At 27.4% G+C, this 14752-nt stretch overlaps 1 protein-coding gene across 3 annotated transcripts; it reads right to left on the bottom strand.

Moving 5' to 3' along the window:
- Positions 1-2414: 2414 nt before the first annotated feature.
- On the bottom strand, positions 2415-6056 carry LOC122630881 (protamine-like protein). 3 transcript variants are annotated; one of them, XM_043815904.1, is made up of 4 exons: positions 5931-6056; positions 5518-5843; positions 3808-3942; positions 2415-2810 (listed from the first exon to the last, which is right to left on the bottom strand). In XM_043815904.1, exons 2-4 carry the CDS (start codon positions 5718-5720, stop codon positions 2513-2515), a joined length of 636 nt encoding a protein of 211 aa, XP_043671839.1. In that variant the 5' UTR covers positions 5721-5843; positions 5931-6056; the 3' UTR covers positions 2415-2512. The 3 variants fall into 3 exon arrangements, with proteins under 3 accessions (XP_043671839.1, XP_043671840.1, XP_043671841.1); XM_043815905.1 differs by having other exon boundaries at positions 5518-5839; XM_043815906.1 differs by having other exon boundaries at positions 5518-5790.
- Between the last annotated feature and the right edge of the window lie 8696 nt (positions 6057-14752).

Here is a 14752-nt window from a genome sequence, read left to right as displayed (position 1 = left end):
TTTTTTCTTTAAGTATTCTCACCTGTCTCAGTTGTACATATCGATCGCAATACTATATTAGTTAGATCAGATTAGAAGAAAACAAATGGAAGATATCGAACGAAAAGAAAAAACAAACTTTTGTTTTGTTTTTTTTTTGTGCGTTATCTTCTTTCTCTGCTTTTCTTTTTTTTTCTTGCTTCTTTTTCTTCTCTTCGTTTTCTCTCTCTCTCTCTCTCTCTCTCTCTCTCTTTTTTTTTTTCTTTTTTGGTTTGCCTTGAATTTTATCATCAATCATACGATTTATCTACGTTCGGCCATAATTATCTGACAAATTTTAATCATTATATTTTTCGAACGATCATTCAATACTTTTCGTTTCCTAATCTTTATCTCTCCTTTTTGACCTTGCGTTTTAATAAGTTCCTCTTCTTCTTCTTCTTCTTCTTCGAATAGTAATCAGAACTTACACATATTTATAGGAACGCTTTCGCGTCTGTCGCGTATTATTTGAATAAGAAAATGAAAAGGGAAGAACAGGAAAGAAAAGACAAGAAAAGAAAAGGAAAGAAAAAGAAAAAAGGAAGAGAGAAAAAAAGAAGTGTTCAAATGATATGTAAATATGTACAAGAGGCACTAACGGAATAGGTATGACATTAAAATGACGTATAACATATGCATGATATATACATGTGTGACATTGTACATACACGTTATCGTTCTCGAGTAGTATGAATTAAACGCACGATCCATTCACGTGAAACAAGAAAACTTTTTTTGGATATGTTCGATATATCACAATCGAAATTTCAATCGAATTTCTATTCGAATAGATTTCTTTTATATATTTATATATATATATATATTTATTTATTTTTATCTATTATATTTATATATTATATATATATATATTATTTTTATATAGAAATTTTTTTCCTCGTACAAATGATATGTATGTATATATGTGTGTAGTAAAAAAAGAAAATAAAGATTAGTATCGATATATAAATCAAATATATATTTGTTTCACATATAGTTATAGTATATTATGTGTGTGTGTGTGTGTGTGTGTTTGAAATCATTTAAGAATTTTTCTTAACCCGAAATAACAAATACGGACAGATTGATTTTCGATTAACAAAAAATACAAGTCGAGAGAAATGATTAATAGTTCGAAATCAATTCTGATTAATCATGGTGTTTAGAACGAATCGAGATATTGAATAGTCGTATATTCAAGAACAAATTTAAAATGTGAAACATCGATTGTGATAAGTCCTCACGTCGACACATTATATTTGTAAATATCAATACATATATATATATATATATATATATATATATATATTTATCTTGAAGTATGGAAGATAAACAACGATGAAATTCTTTTAGAGAAAGAAAAAAAAAAGAAAAAAAAAACCACGGTGTCAATTAGTTGAGTGAAATTGCGAATTGAATTCTTTCTTTCTTTTTCTTTTTTTTTTTTTATTCTTTTTCATTTTTTTTTTTATGAATGCACACAAGTGCATCATCTTATTTATATAGATAATTAATTGTAAATAATCGTACATATATATATATATATATATATATTCTTTTTTGTTTCTCGTCTTTTCTTTTTCTTTTGCCTTTTTCTTTTTCTATCGACACGTATTCTTAACTTATCTTATCTCGAGAGAAAAGAAATGAAACAAGAAGTTTTGATTTATCGGCTCGTCGAGAATATCTGCAGGTAGAGAGCCACGTCTAGTCTCTCAATGCGGATAACGATAACGATTATGAAAAAATCATTTCGTGAGAATATATATCGTTAATGGAAATTTTCAACGAACACAGATTTAATTGAACACACGTATACAATTTAAATCTATCAATAATAGGAATAAATTCTATTAAATTTAATATCCGATATATATATATATATATATATATATATATATATGAGCGAAGGTTTGATATAACTGAAAGTTTAAACAATAAAAATCATATGACAAATTCATTTGTGTGTATGTGCGTATATATTTATAAATAACTATATAAGTTAATTAATTGCATATTGCTTTAGTAATTACAATATATAAAAGAATTTTTTCTTTTCTTTTTTCATTTCACCAAAAAATATATTTAAAAACGAAAACATATTTATTATCCCTTTGTAAACGCACTTTCGTATATATAAATAAAATATCTTATAAATCAACACGATCGTGTATGTTTGTCGGAAGAATAAATAGATCAATCCTCGAAAAGCAAAAAAAAAAAAAAAAAGAAAAGAAAAATTAAAGGGTAATAACAAAGAAAAAAGGAAAAAAAATCGAACAATAGAAAAATGTTTACCAAAATAAATGAATACAAAATAAAAAGATCAATAAGAAAGGAAAAAGAGAAATACAAAAAAAAAAAAAAAAGATAAAGAAAAATGAAAAAAAAAAAAAGAACAAATGGAAAATGGAAATATCGTTATCAATGCAACCTCAAATTTTCTCTCGAAAAATAATTTCGAATCGAAAAAAATCGATTTACAATATTTTGATCATTCCATATGAGTGCTAGGCGGTGTGTTTGGTCGTGGGTCTTGCATAGATCCATCCGGATCTGTCAGGCTAGATCTATCGCTTATGCTCTCGTTTCTCGAGTTGTTGTCATCGTCGTCTCCACTGTTCGGTCTCGGTTGTTTCGATATTGCTTCCATTTCGTTAAACTCCGAGGTACCGCATCTTCTTCCCGACCTCTTTCTTCTTCTACTTCTATTCCTTCTTCTACAAAGACTTCTTCTTCTAGGTCGTCTCCTCTTACATGCAGATCTTCTTCGTTGTATTTTTCGACAAACTCTAATGTCAATGGGTTCGTTAAAAATCTTTATATATATATTTATTTTTTTTTTTTTCATGTATAGTATATATTATACATGTAACATATATTATATATATAATATATATTATATATTATATATATATATATATGTATGAAATGTATGTAATCTCTTTATGAATTCTCGATCGTAAATTATTATTATCTTATGTTAATGCGAATGCATTCGTTCGTATGATTTATTCTTTATTTTTTATTTTTTATTTTTTATTTCTTCCCTATTTTCTTTCATTGTTTCTCTCTCTCTTTTTTTCTTCATTTTTTCTTTTTTGAATTTCCGATCGTAAATTTTTATTGTTTCTCTAATTTTCACATTACTGTGAAAATTTATTCGTTGCGCTATGTTGGAACCTTGCAATTGTAAGAAAAAAAAAAAAAAATTAAGAAAAAAAGCGGAAAGAGAAGAAATAAAAAGAAAAACAAGGAAAAGTAGAATTCAGAATCGTTAAGCAATTTTTATAATTTATATATATATATATATATATATATATATATATATATATATATATATTGACAGTATCTATATTTTAATTGTTGGAGAAACGTTTGAGACATTAGTTTGATCGTCGGCAAAATTTAGAAATTTTTCTTTGTTCCTTTTTCAAAGTTTATATATTTTCTATATTAGTTTCTTTGTTATTTTTTATTCGTTTTTAATTTTGTGCTTCGATCGTAAGCATTGATAAAGCAGGATCACTTTTTAACCGATTATTTTTCAATCCTATCGAAATGTAAAGATCCGGAACATTTTTAGAGCTTCAGAAATGTTCGATATTGATTTTTAACATTTTCGAAACTAACGTAATAATCTTCTTTAAAAATTCCGCTTTTTTTTTTTCAGTCGTACAAGTCTTTTAAATTCAGAATACTATTTTCGGAGCTCAGCAATTTTCCGGATTGAAATGTTTTTGTATTTAAATCGTGAAAATTAATAAATTATGGGAACGGTGTTCGAACCTTTTACATCTTCTTCGTGATTGTCGTCTTCTCGGTCTGCATAGTCGTCGTTTTGGTGGACATGAAAACTCATTTATCTCGTTCCTATTCATCGGCTGTTTTTTAAGAAAATCCTGATTGCAGGTGTAGTATCCTCTATAAAATGAAATTTTTTTTTTTTTTTTTTTTTGAAGGACGTTCGATGAAGTTTTCTATTTTTTTTTTTTTATTTGTATAAATTCCATCCTCTGTTTCTCCCTTCTCGAAAATTATTTCGATGTAAAAAAAAAAAAAAAAAAAAAAGAAAAAAGGAAGCAGAAGATGAGAAGAAAAAAAGAAAAGAAAGAAAAAAGGAAAAAAAAAAGAGGACACAGTGATCATCTTGGCGCTAGAAACAGCCATTGTTATTTTCAAATCGATAAAAATACGTATCTCTGGTGAGTAAAGTGGGTTAACTGTCAGTTCCTATCGAATCTCGAAACGCTATATTATTTTCGAACCGATAACGTTATCAGACTTTGCGATAAGCAAACTTTTCTCTCTCTCCTTCTCTCTCTCTCTCTTTCTCTCTCTCTCTCTCTCTCTCTCTCTCTCTCTCTCTCTCTCTCTTTTTCACTCTCAGTGAGAGACAATCCTCATGGGATAATCGAAAAAAAGAGACAAACGAAAATCAAATTAAAATTTCAAAAACTACTTCCAATTTGATTTCATTTATATACGTACCGCGAAAACAAAGATATCTATGATATGCATTAGAATTTTAGTTATGACGATAGTTAAATCCAATTTTATTTGAAACTTTTGGAAATATTAATTTACTCACGTATAATGTAATTTTGATGTCATTAAAGAAAAAAAAAGAAGAGAGAAAAGTGATAAATTAAAAAATATCGAGAAGATTATAAAATGAAATGAAATAATATTCGAGATAAAGGAACTAATCGAGGAAAATAAAATCGATAAGGAAACTTGATTTTATATATATTCTTTTTTCGATAAACATGAATGCATCAAGATTTTAGTTATGTCAATTGAAATACGCGATATTATAAATCCAGTTTTATCTGAAACTTTTGGAAATATTCGTTCCTTAACGATAACGTAATCTGAAGTCATAAAGAAAAAAAAAAAAAAAAAAAAAAAAAAAAAAAAAAACAAAAAAAAAGAAAAGAAAAATATGAAGTAAGATTTGGTTCAATATAAAAATAAAATAAAATAAAATATTATTTGTGATAAAAAAAAAACTAACCGAGGAGTTGTACAATAGATAAGAAAACTTGAATTTATACGCACGCACACACACATGTATATACATATATATATATATATATATACATATTTTTTTGTCGATAAATATGAACATATTAAGATTACGTTATACACAATGTTACCCTATATAAAATTACAGTATACACTATGTCAATTTGAATTTTATCTAAAACTTTTGAAAACATTAATTCCTTGAAGATAACGTAATCTGAAGTCATAATGAAGTCATAAAAAAAAAGAAGAAGAAAAGAGAGAGAGAGAGAGAGAGAGAGAGAGAGAAAAGGAAGAAGAGTAGAATTTGATGCAGTGAAGAGGTGAAGAAAAAAAGAAAAAAAAATTAAATAAAAGCAATATAATATTTGTGAAAAGAAGAAAAAAAAAGAAAAGTGGAATTGATAAGAAAAATTCGATTTATATTTATACATTTTTTTCTCTCATTATAAATAAACCTAAAATTGATACCCTTTATATTTCCGAAGGATCCCATAGGAGACGCCGCGTTTAAGGGCAAGATGTACTTGCTTTTTAATTTCCGTTCCAGGCACGTCATATTCCTGAGTGATATAGTTACTGATTTCTCGAGGAGTCAATCCCTGTGCGTCCTGAAGTTTACGTATCGCATTTACAATGAGAGCCTCGATTTTTGGTCTTCTTCTTCCGCTCATGACGATATTAACGATAGCTTTTCTTTATCGGTTCACTCGTATGTCATTGATTTTTTCTCTCTTTTTTATTCTTTAAATTTTAATTTTTCTTAAATATTTTTTTTCCTCTACGAGATTTGCTTCCTCATAAAAATTGGAAATTCTTCTTATTATTATTATTATTATTATTTTTTTTTTTTTTTTCTTTTTTGCTTATCGCAGGAAACTTACTCGAATGAAGACGAGGATTAAAAAGAAATTTTCAGGTTCCTTGGTTCTCTCGCATTTTTTCACGATAATAAAAATTTATCTCGTTCGTAATATATTGTTATTGCTTTTATTTGTTTATTTATTTATTTATTTATTTATTTATTTATTTCCTTCTATTATAATTATATCGACAATTTTTATATTTAATCAGATCGGACACGAAAAATTTTTATTTGCCACATTTAAACAAGACGGTATCCTAGCGACGAAAGTATTTGTTTTCCACATGATTTATCTATCAGCTGTTCGATATTTCGAGTTCCTACATTGTGTTCTGTTTTGACGAAAGTGTTGAAATCTATGTGGGAAAAAGAAAGAAAAAAATTGAAAAATTACATCCATTAACAATAGACATCGTAATATTGTCATTCATCGCTTGGGTTGCATTCATAACTATATCAAAAATTATACAAAAGTTGATCTACCGGTGTGAAATTCAAATTTTTCTCTTATTCTTTTCTGTTTTCTTTTTTAACATTTCATACAATAATAAATTCTTTGTAAAAATAAAGAAGAAAAAAAAAAGAAGAAACGAGGAAGAACAGAAGGAGAGACACTAATGACAATTTATATAAATTTTCTTATACTCCTATGTAAACAAACTAAATAGAAAAATATATTTACTATGTGAATATATAAAATATATAAATTTTCTCATAGAAAATATATACATATATTATAAAATGTTATTTAATCTGAATCAGCTTTGCTTTTAATATTACCAACTACACATCGTAATAAATTAATATAACATAAGTAAGTTTTTAATGATCGTTTGAAAGGAACGAACATATATGTTTGCCATATATATCTATGAATGCGAGTTTGCATTTAATTTTTATTATATATATATATATCTACATACTTAGTTACACGTATACAGACGCGCGTAAATCATGTAAAAAAAAAAAAAAAGAAAAAAGAAATTAAAGAAAAAATGAACAAACATATTTGCATATAAATATATATTTCTTTTATTTAAAGAAAAAAATATATATATACATATATAACTTTTTTATTGATTTTTCACATTTTAATTTTTTTATTTTCCGTTTAAACTTTTCTCGATGAATCATTTGGTCGATCATTACCGACACTAGGGTTTCTAGAAGGAAAGTGGTCAACGTGGATAAGTCTTCTAATAATAGTTTATATAGCACGTTGCGGCCTTAATGCTGCGTTTCTACCGAACCTCTTCTCTCTCTCTCTCTTTCTCTCTCTCTCTCTCTCTCTCTCTCTCTCTCTCTTGTTCTTCTCGATCATCCTCCCTCTCTCTCATCCTTTCTTTCTCTCTTTTTTATTTTCTCTCTCTCTCTCTCTCTCTTTCTCTCTCTATTTTTCTTTCTCTCTCTCTCTCTCTCTCTCTCTTTGTCTCTCAGCACACTTCGTGCAGAAATAAAACAGAGTACCAAATGACACCAGGAGAGCGTCAGACCTTTGGACTGTGACGTCATGAACATCTCTCTCCTCTCGTGCCTTCGTAAATATAGAGTAGTAGTTATTCTTCCGTCTCTCTCTCTCTCTCTCTCTCTCTCTCTCTCTCTCTCTTTTTTCTCTCCCTCTATCCATCTATCTATCTGTCGCTATCTAACTCATCGATCAGTTGATCGGAATCGATCAGAATCGATCTAATCATTTTCTTTCGAATTTATTCGAATATATTTTCATTCAACAAAGTCTCATGATTTTTTTTTACCAATATATGTGTATGTGTATGTGTATTTTATTGTAATATATATGTATATAATATATTATAAATAAGATACGTATATATATCTTATTTTGTTTTGTTTATTTTTAGATAATTAATTAGTAATTGGTATCGATTATTATAGACTGTTATCTAGAAAGAGAAAGAGAAAGAAAGAGAAGAGGTAAACAACCTAATAATAGATAAAAAAAGAAGACAATTATTTAAAAATTATTTCAACAATTAGATCGGATCGAAAAGTCCCTTTGACAATTTTGTCGATAAATTGTTAAGTAATTCGCGTGTTACGAGATTTATTTCTTTTTCTTTTTCCCCCGAACATTAACTTTCGATTTTTACGAACTTGTAAAACTAACTCCAATACCTCTATTAAAAAATTGATGATCGATTTATCATATATATTTTTAAAATCGATCAGAGTTTTGTTGTTCCATCCCTTATATTAGAGACAACTATTACGTTGCGCAATTACGTTGCGACGATAATGTTAAAGATCGAAGATGATGAGCAAGAATACAAGGTATATTTTTCCTCATCTTTTTTTTTTTTTGTTCTTTTTTCTTTCTTTCTTTCTTTCTCTCTTTAAAAATCAAAGATCGAAGGTCGAAACGCTCGTTCGTTCGTTCGTTCGTTCGTTCGTTCGTTCGTTCATTAATTTTTCTTCTGCAATTTTTTTTACATCGCAGGACTGTTCTTTTCCGCTTGACTTTACCTTACCATGAAAATACTCGTTTGGTATTCATAGAATCAGACGAAGATTAGATGAATCGAGATGAGTTAGCCTCGCTGTATTTGCTTGGTCGCGTCTATATGTAAATATTTGCGAAAAAAATTCATTTCTGTTTGTTTAATCAATTTTTATTTTGATCGACGCACGACGTTTATTATTGTACGATTTTGTTTAATTTTTTTTTTGTTCCAGGTAAGTTGAGAGATTACTTGATGGACTGTTTCGAGGAAGAGGAAGGAAGATTTGGTATTAGGTGAAAATTATTATTATTAATATTTATTATCTATTATTATTTATTATTTACTGCTACTACTACTACTACTACTACTACTACTACTACTACTACTACTACTACTACTAATAATAATAATAATAATAATAGTAATAATAGTAATAAATAATTGGATGGCGTTTTATCAAGTAATCATTTTTATCAAGTAAATTCATTTTTTATAGGTATCAAAATGATTGTCTCTTTTCGTTTGTTTTCGTTCATTTTTTTTTTCATTTTTTCATTTCCTTCTTTTCCCTTTTTTTTTTTTTTTTTTTTTTTAAATAGTTTCGCGAGAAACCAACGTGTGTTAGTTGCGAAAATAGAAATTATCGATCGATCACTTCCACTTTTCGATCGAGATTGATACCGACGATCGATAACTAAGATCTATTATCGATTTTAGATTTCTTTTTTCGAAACTTCGTATTAGATTATTAATACTATAGAAAATCCTATTTAACTAATCGCACTTCTCTTTCTAATCATAATAAAATTGATTATCACCACGCATTCTATGTGTTATCGAATGAGTGTGTTATTAAGAGAAAAAAAAAAGAAAAGGAAAAGAAAAGCAAGAATAAATAATAATTTAAGAAAAATGAAAAGTAAAAGACAAGAAAGAACATATAGGGAATTACGAACTTGATCGATAATGAACGGTAAACGTAAACAAGATTTGATCGATGTACTTCTTGGTACGAAAATTAAAGTGAAAAGAAAAGAAAAAGGAAAAAAAAAAAAGAAGTAAAAGAAAGAAGAATAACGTAAAGTAACTAATAATAAGTAAAAAGAAGAAGAAAAAGAAAAATGGAAAGAAAAAATGGAAACAAATGTCACGTAATCTTAGGACTTAGAATAAAATAAATCGTTCGTAAACCTCGTAATAAACCTTGCCATTTATTAATACGATCGATCTAGAATTGATTAGACGAAAGTAAAAGCGAGTTCGTGAATAAAGCAATAATTAATTTCATATATCGGTAAATACGTAAGCACCTTTCGATAGAAATATTTATTTTAACACGCGATTGAGCTCCGCCTATTTTCTAACTGTAATTACTGTCTTGAAATGCGAACGTGCATATCGATTTGCGATAAGTAGATATCTATCGAGAACTGCTATCCAGTTTCTTCGATATTCATTGCTTCTAATCAAAATAAATTAATCGAGAAAAGTGAAAGCGTCGATACATCGTAGCTTTTGTTATTATTATTAGTATTATTTTTATTTTTTTCATTATTATTATCATCACTATTATTATTAATAATAATTAATTTTAATTATTATTAATTGATTTTACACCTTGCTTAATTTCGATGATAGTTGTCGAAGTTATTTTTAAAGAGTCTTATTATTATTATTGTTATTATCGTAGTAATTAATTTCGATATGCCTAATTTTTTAAGAAAAAAAAAAAAAAAAAGAATGTGTGTGTGTGTGTGTGTAAATTGTTTGTCTATTTTGTTAATCTTTCTTTTTTTTTTTTTTTTTTTATATATAATGAATTATAAATTACGAATGATTTTATCATCGTTATTATTACCATCGTCACATAATTATAATGAATATGAAAATAATTGTGATATGTTTCGTGCGATAAAAAAACAAAAAAAAAAAAAAAGAAAATAACAAAAAGAAAATGAAGAACATAAGAAATTGTTTATTTATTTCATTACTCTCGATTATCGAAATAGCAAAGAACGAAGGAGTTCGATGGATCGACATATAACGCTTGCTATTACAATATACGATAAGATCGAGCGATCGTATCGTTTAAATAGTAATCATATAACATGAGCTTTGAAATACATACTTTGAATACATACTCTTTGTATCCATGTATCTATGTATGTACGTGTGTGTATGATTAGAAAGAAATAAGATAGTAAGATCGATATAAAACGAGAATCATTTAATTTATTTAAATTATATATATATACTTTCGATCTATCGAATTCCGCAATTTATTTTTTTCTTTTTTTTCTTTTTAATTACGACCAAACAAAAAGAAAAAGATGAGAAGTAAAAAATAAAACTAGGTATTAGAATTCGATGGGTTGTTTTATAAAGTTAGTTTAACGCGTCTAACGCGTATAAAATATTTAATCTCAAATAATCTCTAACGTTTCATTTCCCACGGTGCGAATGTTAATATTTTTTCTTTTTGTATCTTTTTTCCTTTCCATTTTTTTCTTTTTCTTTTTCCTTTTTTGCTTTTATTTTATTTTATGGTCGTAACCACGAAAATTGCAAAACATTTAGATTATACTTATTGGATTGGTAATTATCGATTCGGTTCAACGGTGTCTAAATTTATATCGCGATTAGGTAAAATTTACGCTCGGCGATTTTGTAGATATTGCTCGTTAAAAAAAAATATATATATATAAAAAAAAGGACAAAAAAGTATAGAATAAAAAGAAAAAATTCATATCTATCATTTCGTAAATAATCTTAATGACTTACATGCGAATATAATAAATAACGCGTATAAAGTAATTAGATATTATGCCTTTACATTCTTGATCTTTCTCAAGATAGATAAAAATATAATAAGAAGTGTTACTAGTATATTATGTACTGAGCAATGTGAAACCTCCACTTTATAGATCTATTTTATTATATAACGTATAATTTTTTCGAATGATATTGAATAGTTTGATTATATTATACTTTCTTATCGGAACTTTTACAGTAATCTCGTTTTAACAACGAATCGTGTTAAACGGGTTTTGGGAACTTTTGAAATCGAGTTCTGTTCGAGTCACTTTTTATTTTATAATAATAATATTAATATTAATATTAATATTAATATTAATATTAATATTAATATTAATAATAGTAATAATTATTGTTATAAGTATATATATATATATATATATATATATATATATATATACATAGATATATAAAATTATAATAAGCATGTATAAAATAATAATAATAATAATAATAATAATTATTATTATTATTATTATACTAATAAAATTAAGAATGACTTGAACAGAAATTTCAATACTTTTATATATATATATATATATATATATATATATATATAATATACACAATTTTTTTTATCGACTAGTGTAAAATAAAAATATAAAAGAATATACATATATAAATTTTATATTATATAAATTTTCATTGAAAATTTTAAAGACGATTTTCGTTGATATACAAAAGCTTTCATATAAATATTAGATCATAATGGGTGAATATATGCGAACGTAAATGTTCCTTTGGATTTCATTGGACCTTCCGGGGTTTACGCGGGCCAAGCCATGCGATGAAAGGAGAGGAGAGGAGAGGAGAGAAGAGGAAGAGTTGTACAGACCTATAATAATTTGCATATACTGTCGAACTTAATTCTCACCGAGGCACGAACTACTCGTACAAAGAGAAACGCTGGTTCTGGAGTATGTTCGTCGCGGAGAGAACGTCGCGGAAAAGAAAAAGAAAAATATAATTCTAACAAGTAGAAAATAATTTAGAGAGGAGAGAGCAAGATAAATAGTTTAAAAAATGATGATAATACATAAGTATCTATTCGAGAAACGAAAGATAGAAAGAAAGAAAGAAATAGCAGAAGAAAAATAAATTACGACTTGAGTGAAAACAACAATACGATTTTTTTCTTCTTTTTTTTTTTTTTTTTTTTTTTTCTCTAACGAATTTATGAGAAACACGAAAGTAAAAGAAATAGAAGCAATCGTTTAAAGAATTGTTAAAACAATTAGACTTAACGAAAGAAAGAATAGAAAAAACAATACAAAACAAAATGGCGACTAGGACGATACGATATTACAATATTGTATTATATTTTACGAATTTAAATAGAACGTCACATAAACGGAGAAGAAAAAAATAAGAATTCTTTAAATATGTTGGAAGTTTGTATTTAAGTAAGAAAAAAAAAAAAAAAGAAAAAAGAAAAGAAAAAACAAGACAAAAGTAAATGGTGACTAGGGAAAAAACACTGTATCTTAACGATCTTCCTCGCAAATTTAAACTAAACGTTACGGAGAGAAGATAAAGATACGGGAAAAAAAAATGTTTTAACGTTTCAAAAAGTAATATTAAAAAAAAAAGATAATAATAATAAGAATATACATACAAATGGCGGCAAGATCTCTCTTAATCATCGAAGCAAAAAGTGAAAAGTCGAAGTTTGATAAAAATACGAGAAGAAACCAAAAAAAAAAAAAAAAAAAAATTGTATCAACGTTTCAAAAATTAATATTAAAAAAAGAATAATAATAATAAAAATTAATATACAAATGGCGGCAAGATCTCTCTTAACGATCGAAGGAAAAGGTGAAAAGTCGAAGTTTGATAAAAATACGAGAAGAAACCAAAAAAAAAAAAAAATTGTATTAACGTTTCAAAAAATAATATAAAAAAAGAATATGTGTGTGTGTGTGTGTGTCTGTGTATATACACAAATGGCGACAAGATCTCCCTTAAGAATCGAAGCAAAAGGTGGAAAATCGAAGTATAATAAACGACGTGTGATGGGAGTTAGGCGCAATTAGATAAGCACCAACGATTTATTCGACACGCTTTATGAATAATTACTTAATCGTTAGTCAACGATGTGGAAGGGTGGCGGAGAAGAAAGAGGAGAAGGTGGTGGTGATGAAGAAGGAGAAGAGTGAAGTGAAAGAGGAGGAGGAGAAGGTGGAGAAGGAGGAGGAGGAAAAGGAGGAGGAGGAGGAGGAGGAATAAAAGAGAAGGCCGAGATGGCGAGAGCGTGGGGAACTCATTGGTTAAACGAGTACCGCATTTATCGTGAGAAAAAATCGATAGTCGCATGTCCGATACGATTAGCATACTCGAACTATCTATTCTTAATAATTAGGTCTCTTAAATAGTATTTTCCTGTTTTTTCTTGTTTTCTCTTTTTTTCTTTTTTGTTTTTTTCGTTTTCCTTTCTCTTTCTTTCTTTCTTTCTTTTTTTTTTTTTTTTTCTTTTTTTTTTTCTTTACCGATCGAAAATAATCGATCAATCTAACGCACGATCTTTTTTTAAAAAATTCGTAGCACCTCTGGACACGACTTTCAATAGAGAAAAATTTTTCAATTCAACGTTCGAAGATCAAACAAGTATTAGGACTTCTTTTTTATAATTGCTTTGATCGTTCTTTTTTTGTTTAGATGTAATTGTTGAATCAATTGTTATAGATCGATGGAATGAAATATATGTCGTCTATCTGCATAATTAGTTCTCTCTCTCTCTTTTTTTTTTTTTTTTTTTTTTTTTTTTTGAATGAGAAGAAAATTTGTATTATAAATTCGATCGATATAAGAAAATTCCTTTTTTTTTCTTGCCTTCTTCTTCTTCTTCTTCTTCTTCTATTAATTTGATTTAAATGAATGAAATGGAATGGTTAATCCAAAGAATAAGAAATACGAGTTTTCTTCTAAAAAGAAAAAAAAGATGATGGTAAAGATCGCGGGAGTAAACGAGCGACGAAGTTGAAACAATGCCCTGTAGAGAGCAGCACGAACGAGCTTTAGACTCTGGTGGCATCTGGTAACGATGAGAAGAAATTTTGGGTCATCTATATATCGACGTGAACTAGCAAACATGGAGATAAGGAAGGAGAAACTTGAAGATAAGCGCGAATTCGGTGGAACTTTCGAAAGTTTTAATAAGATCTTATCGGAAACGAGCTTCGTCGGATCGAAACTTTGTTTCGGGTTTGAAAATTTTTACATTACTTTTGTAGTTCCTTTAGAAAGGGATAAAGGAAAATGAAAAAAAAAAAAAGAAAAAAAAAATAATGTGAACAAACAAACGAACGAAAAGGATAAATCGAAAGAAAAGAAAAGAAGTATTTTTAATTGTAATTTTATTCCTTCGAAACGAAACGAAACGAAACGAAACGAAACGAAACGAAACGAAACAAGATAAAATAAAACAAAAAACATTCATTTTCATCGATGATTCAAAGCGATTGGAAATCGAAAACAATGAAAGAATTTTATTCTTCATATTTTTCTATTTACTACGTAACGAGAGACAGAGAGAGAGAGAGAGAGAGAGAGAGAGAGAGAGAGAGAGAGA

The sequence above is a fragment of the Vespula pensylvanica genome, chromosome 8, assembly GCF_014466175.1.
Source record: "Vespula pensylvanica isolate Volc-1 chromosome 8, ASM1446617v1, whole genome shotgun sequence".
NCBI classification, from domain to species: domain Eukaryota; kingdom Metazoa; phylum Arthropoda; class Insecta; order Hymenoptera; family Vespidae; genus Vespula; species Vespula pensylvanica.
This window is presented reverse-complemented; position numbering and strand designations above follow the sequence as displayed.

What these genes read in the sequence shown, in the direction of transcription:
- LOC122630881 (XM_043815904.1), bottom strand. Translation starts at nt 5,720, where the DNA reads ATGAGCGGAAGAAGAAGACCAAAAATCGAGGCTCTCATTGTAAATGCG. An exon ending in ATCCTTCGGAAATATAAAGG is followed by an intron (nt 3,943 to 5,517) that starts GTATCAATTTTA and finishes TTCATTTTATAG; the next exon opens with AGGATACTACACCTGCAATC. An exon ending in TCACGAAGAAGATGTAAAAG is followed by an intron (nt 2,811 to 3,807) that starts GTTCGAACACCG and finishes CATTGACATTAG; the next exon opens with AGTTTGTCGAAAAATACAAC.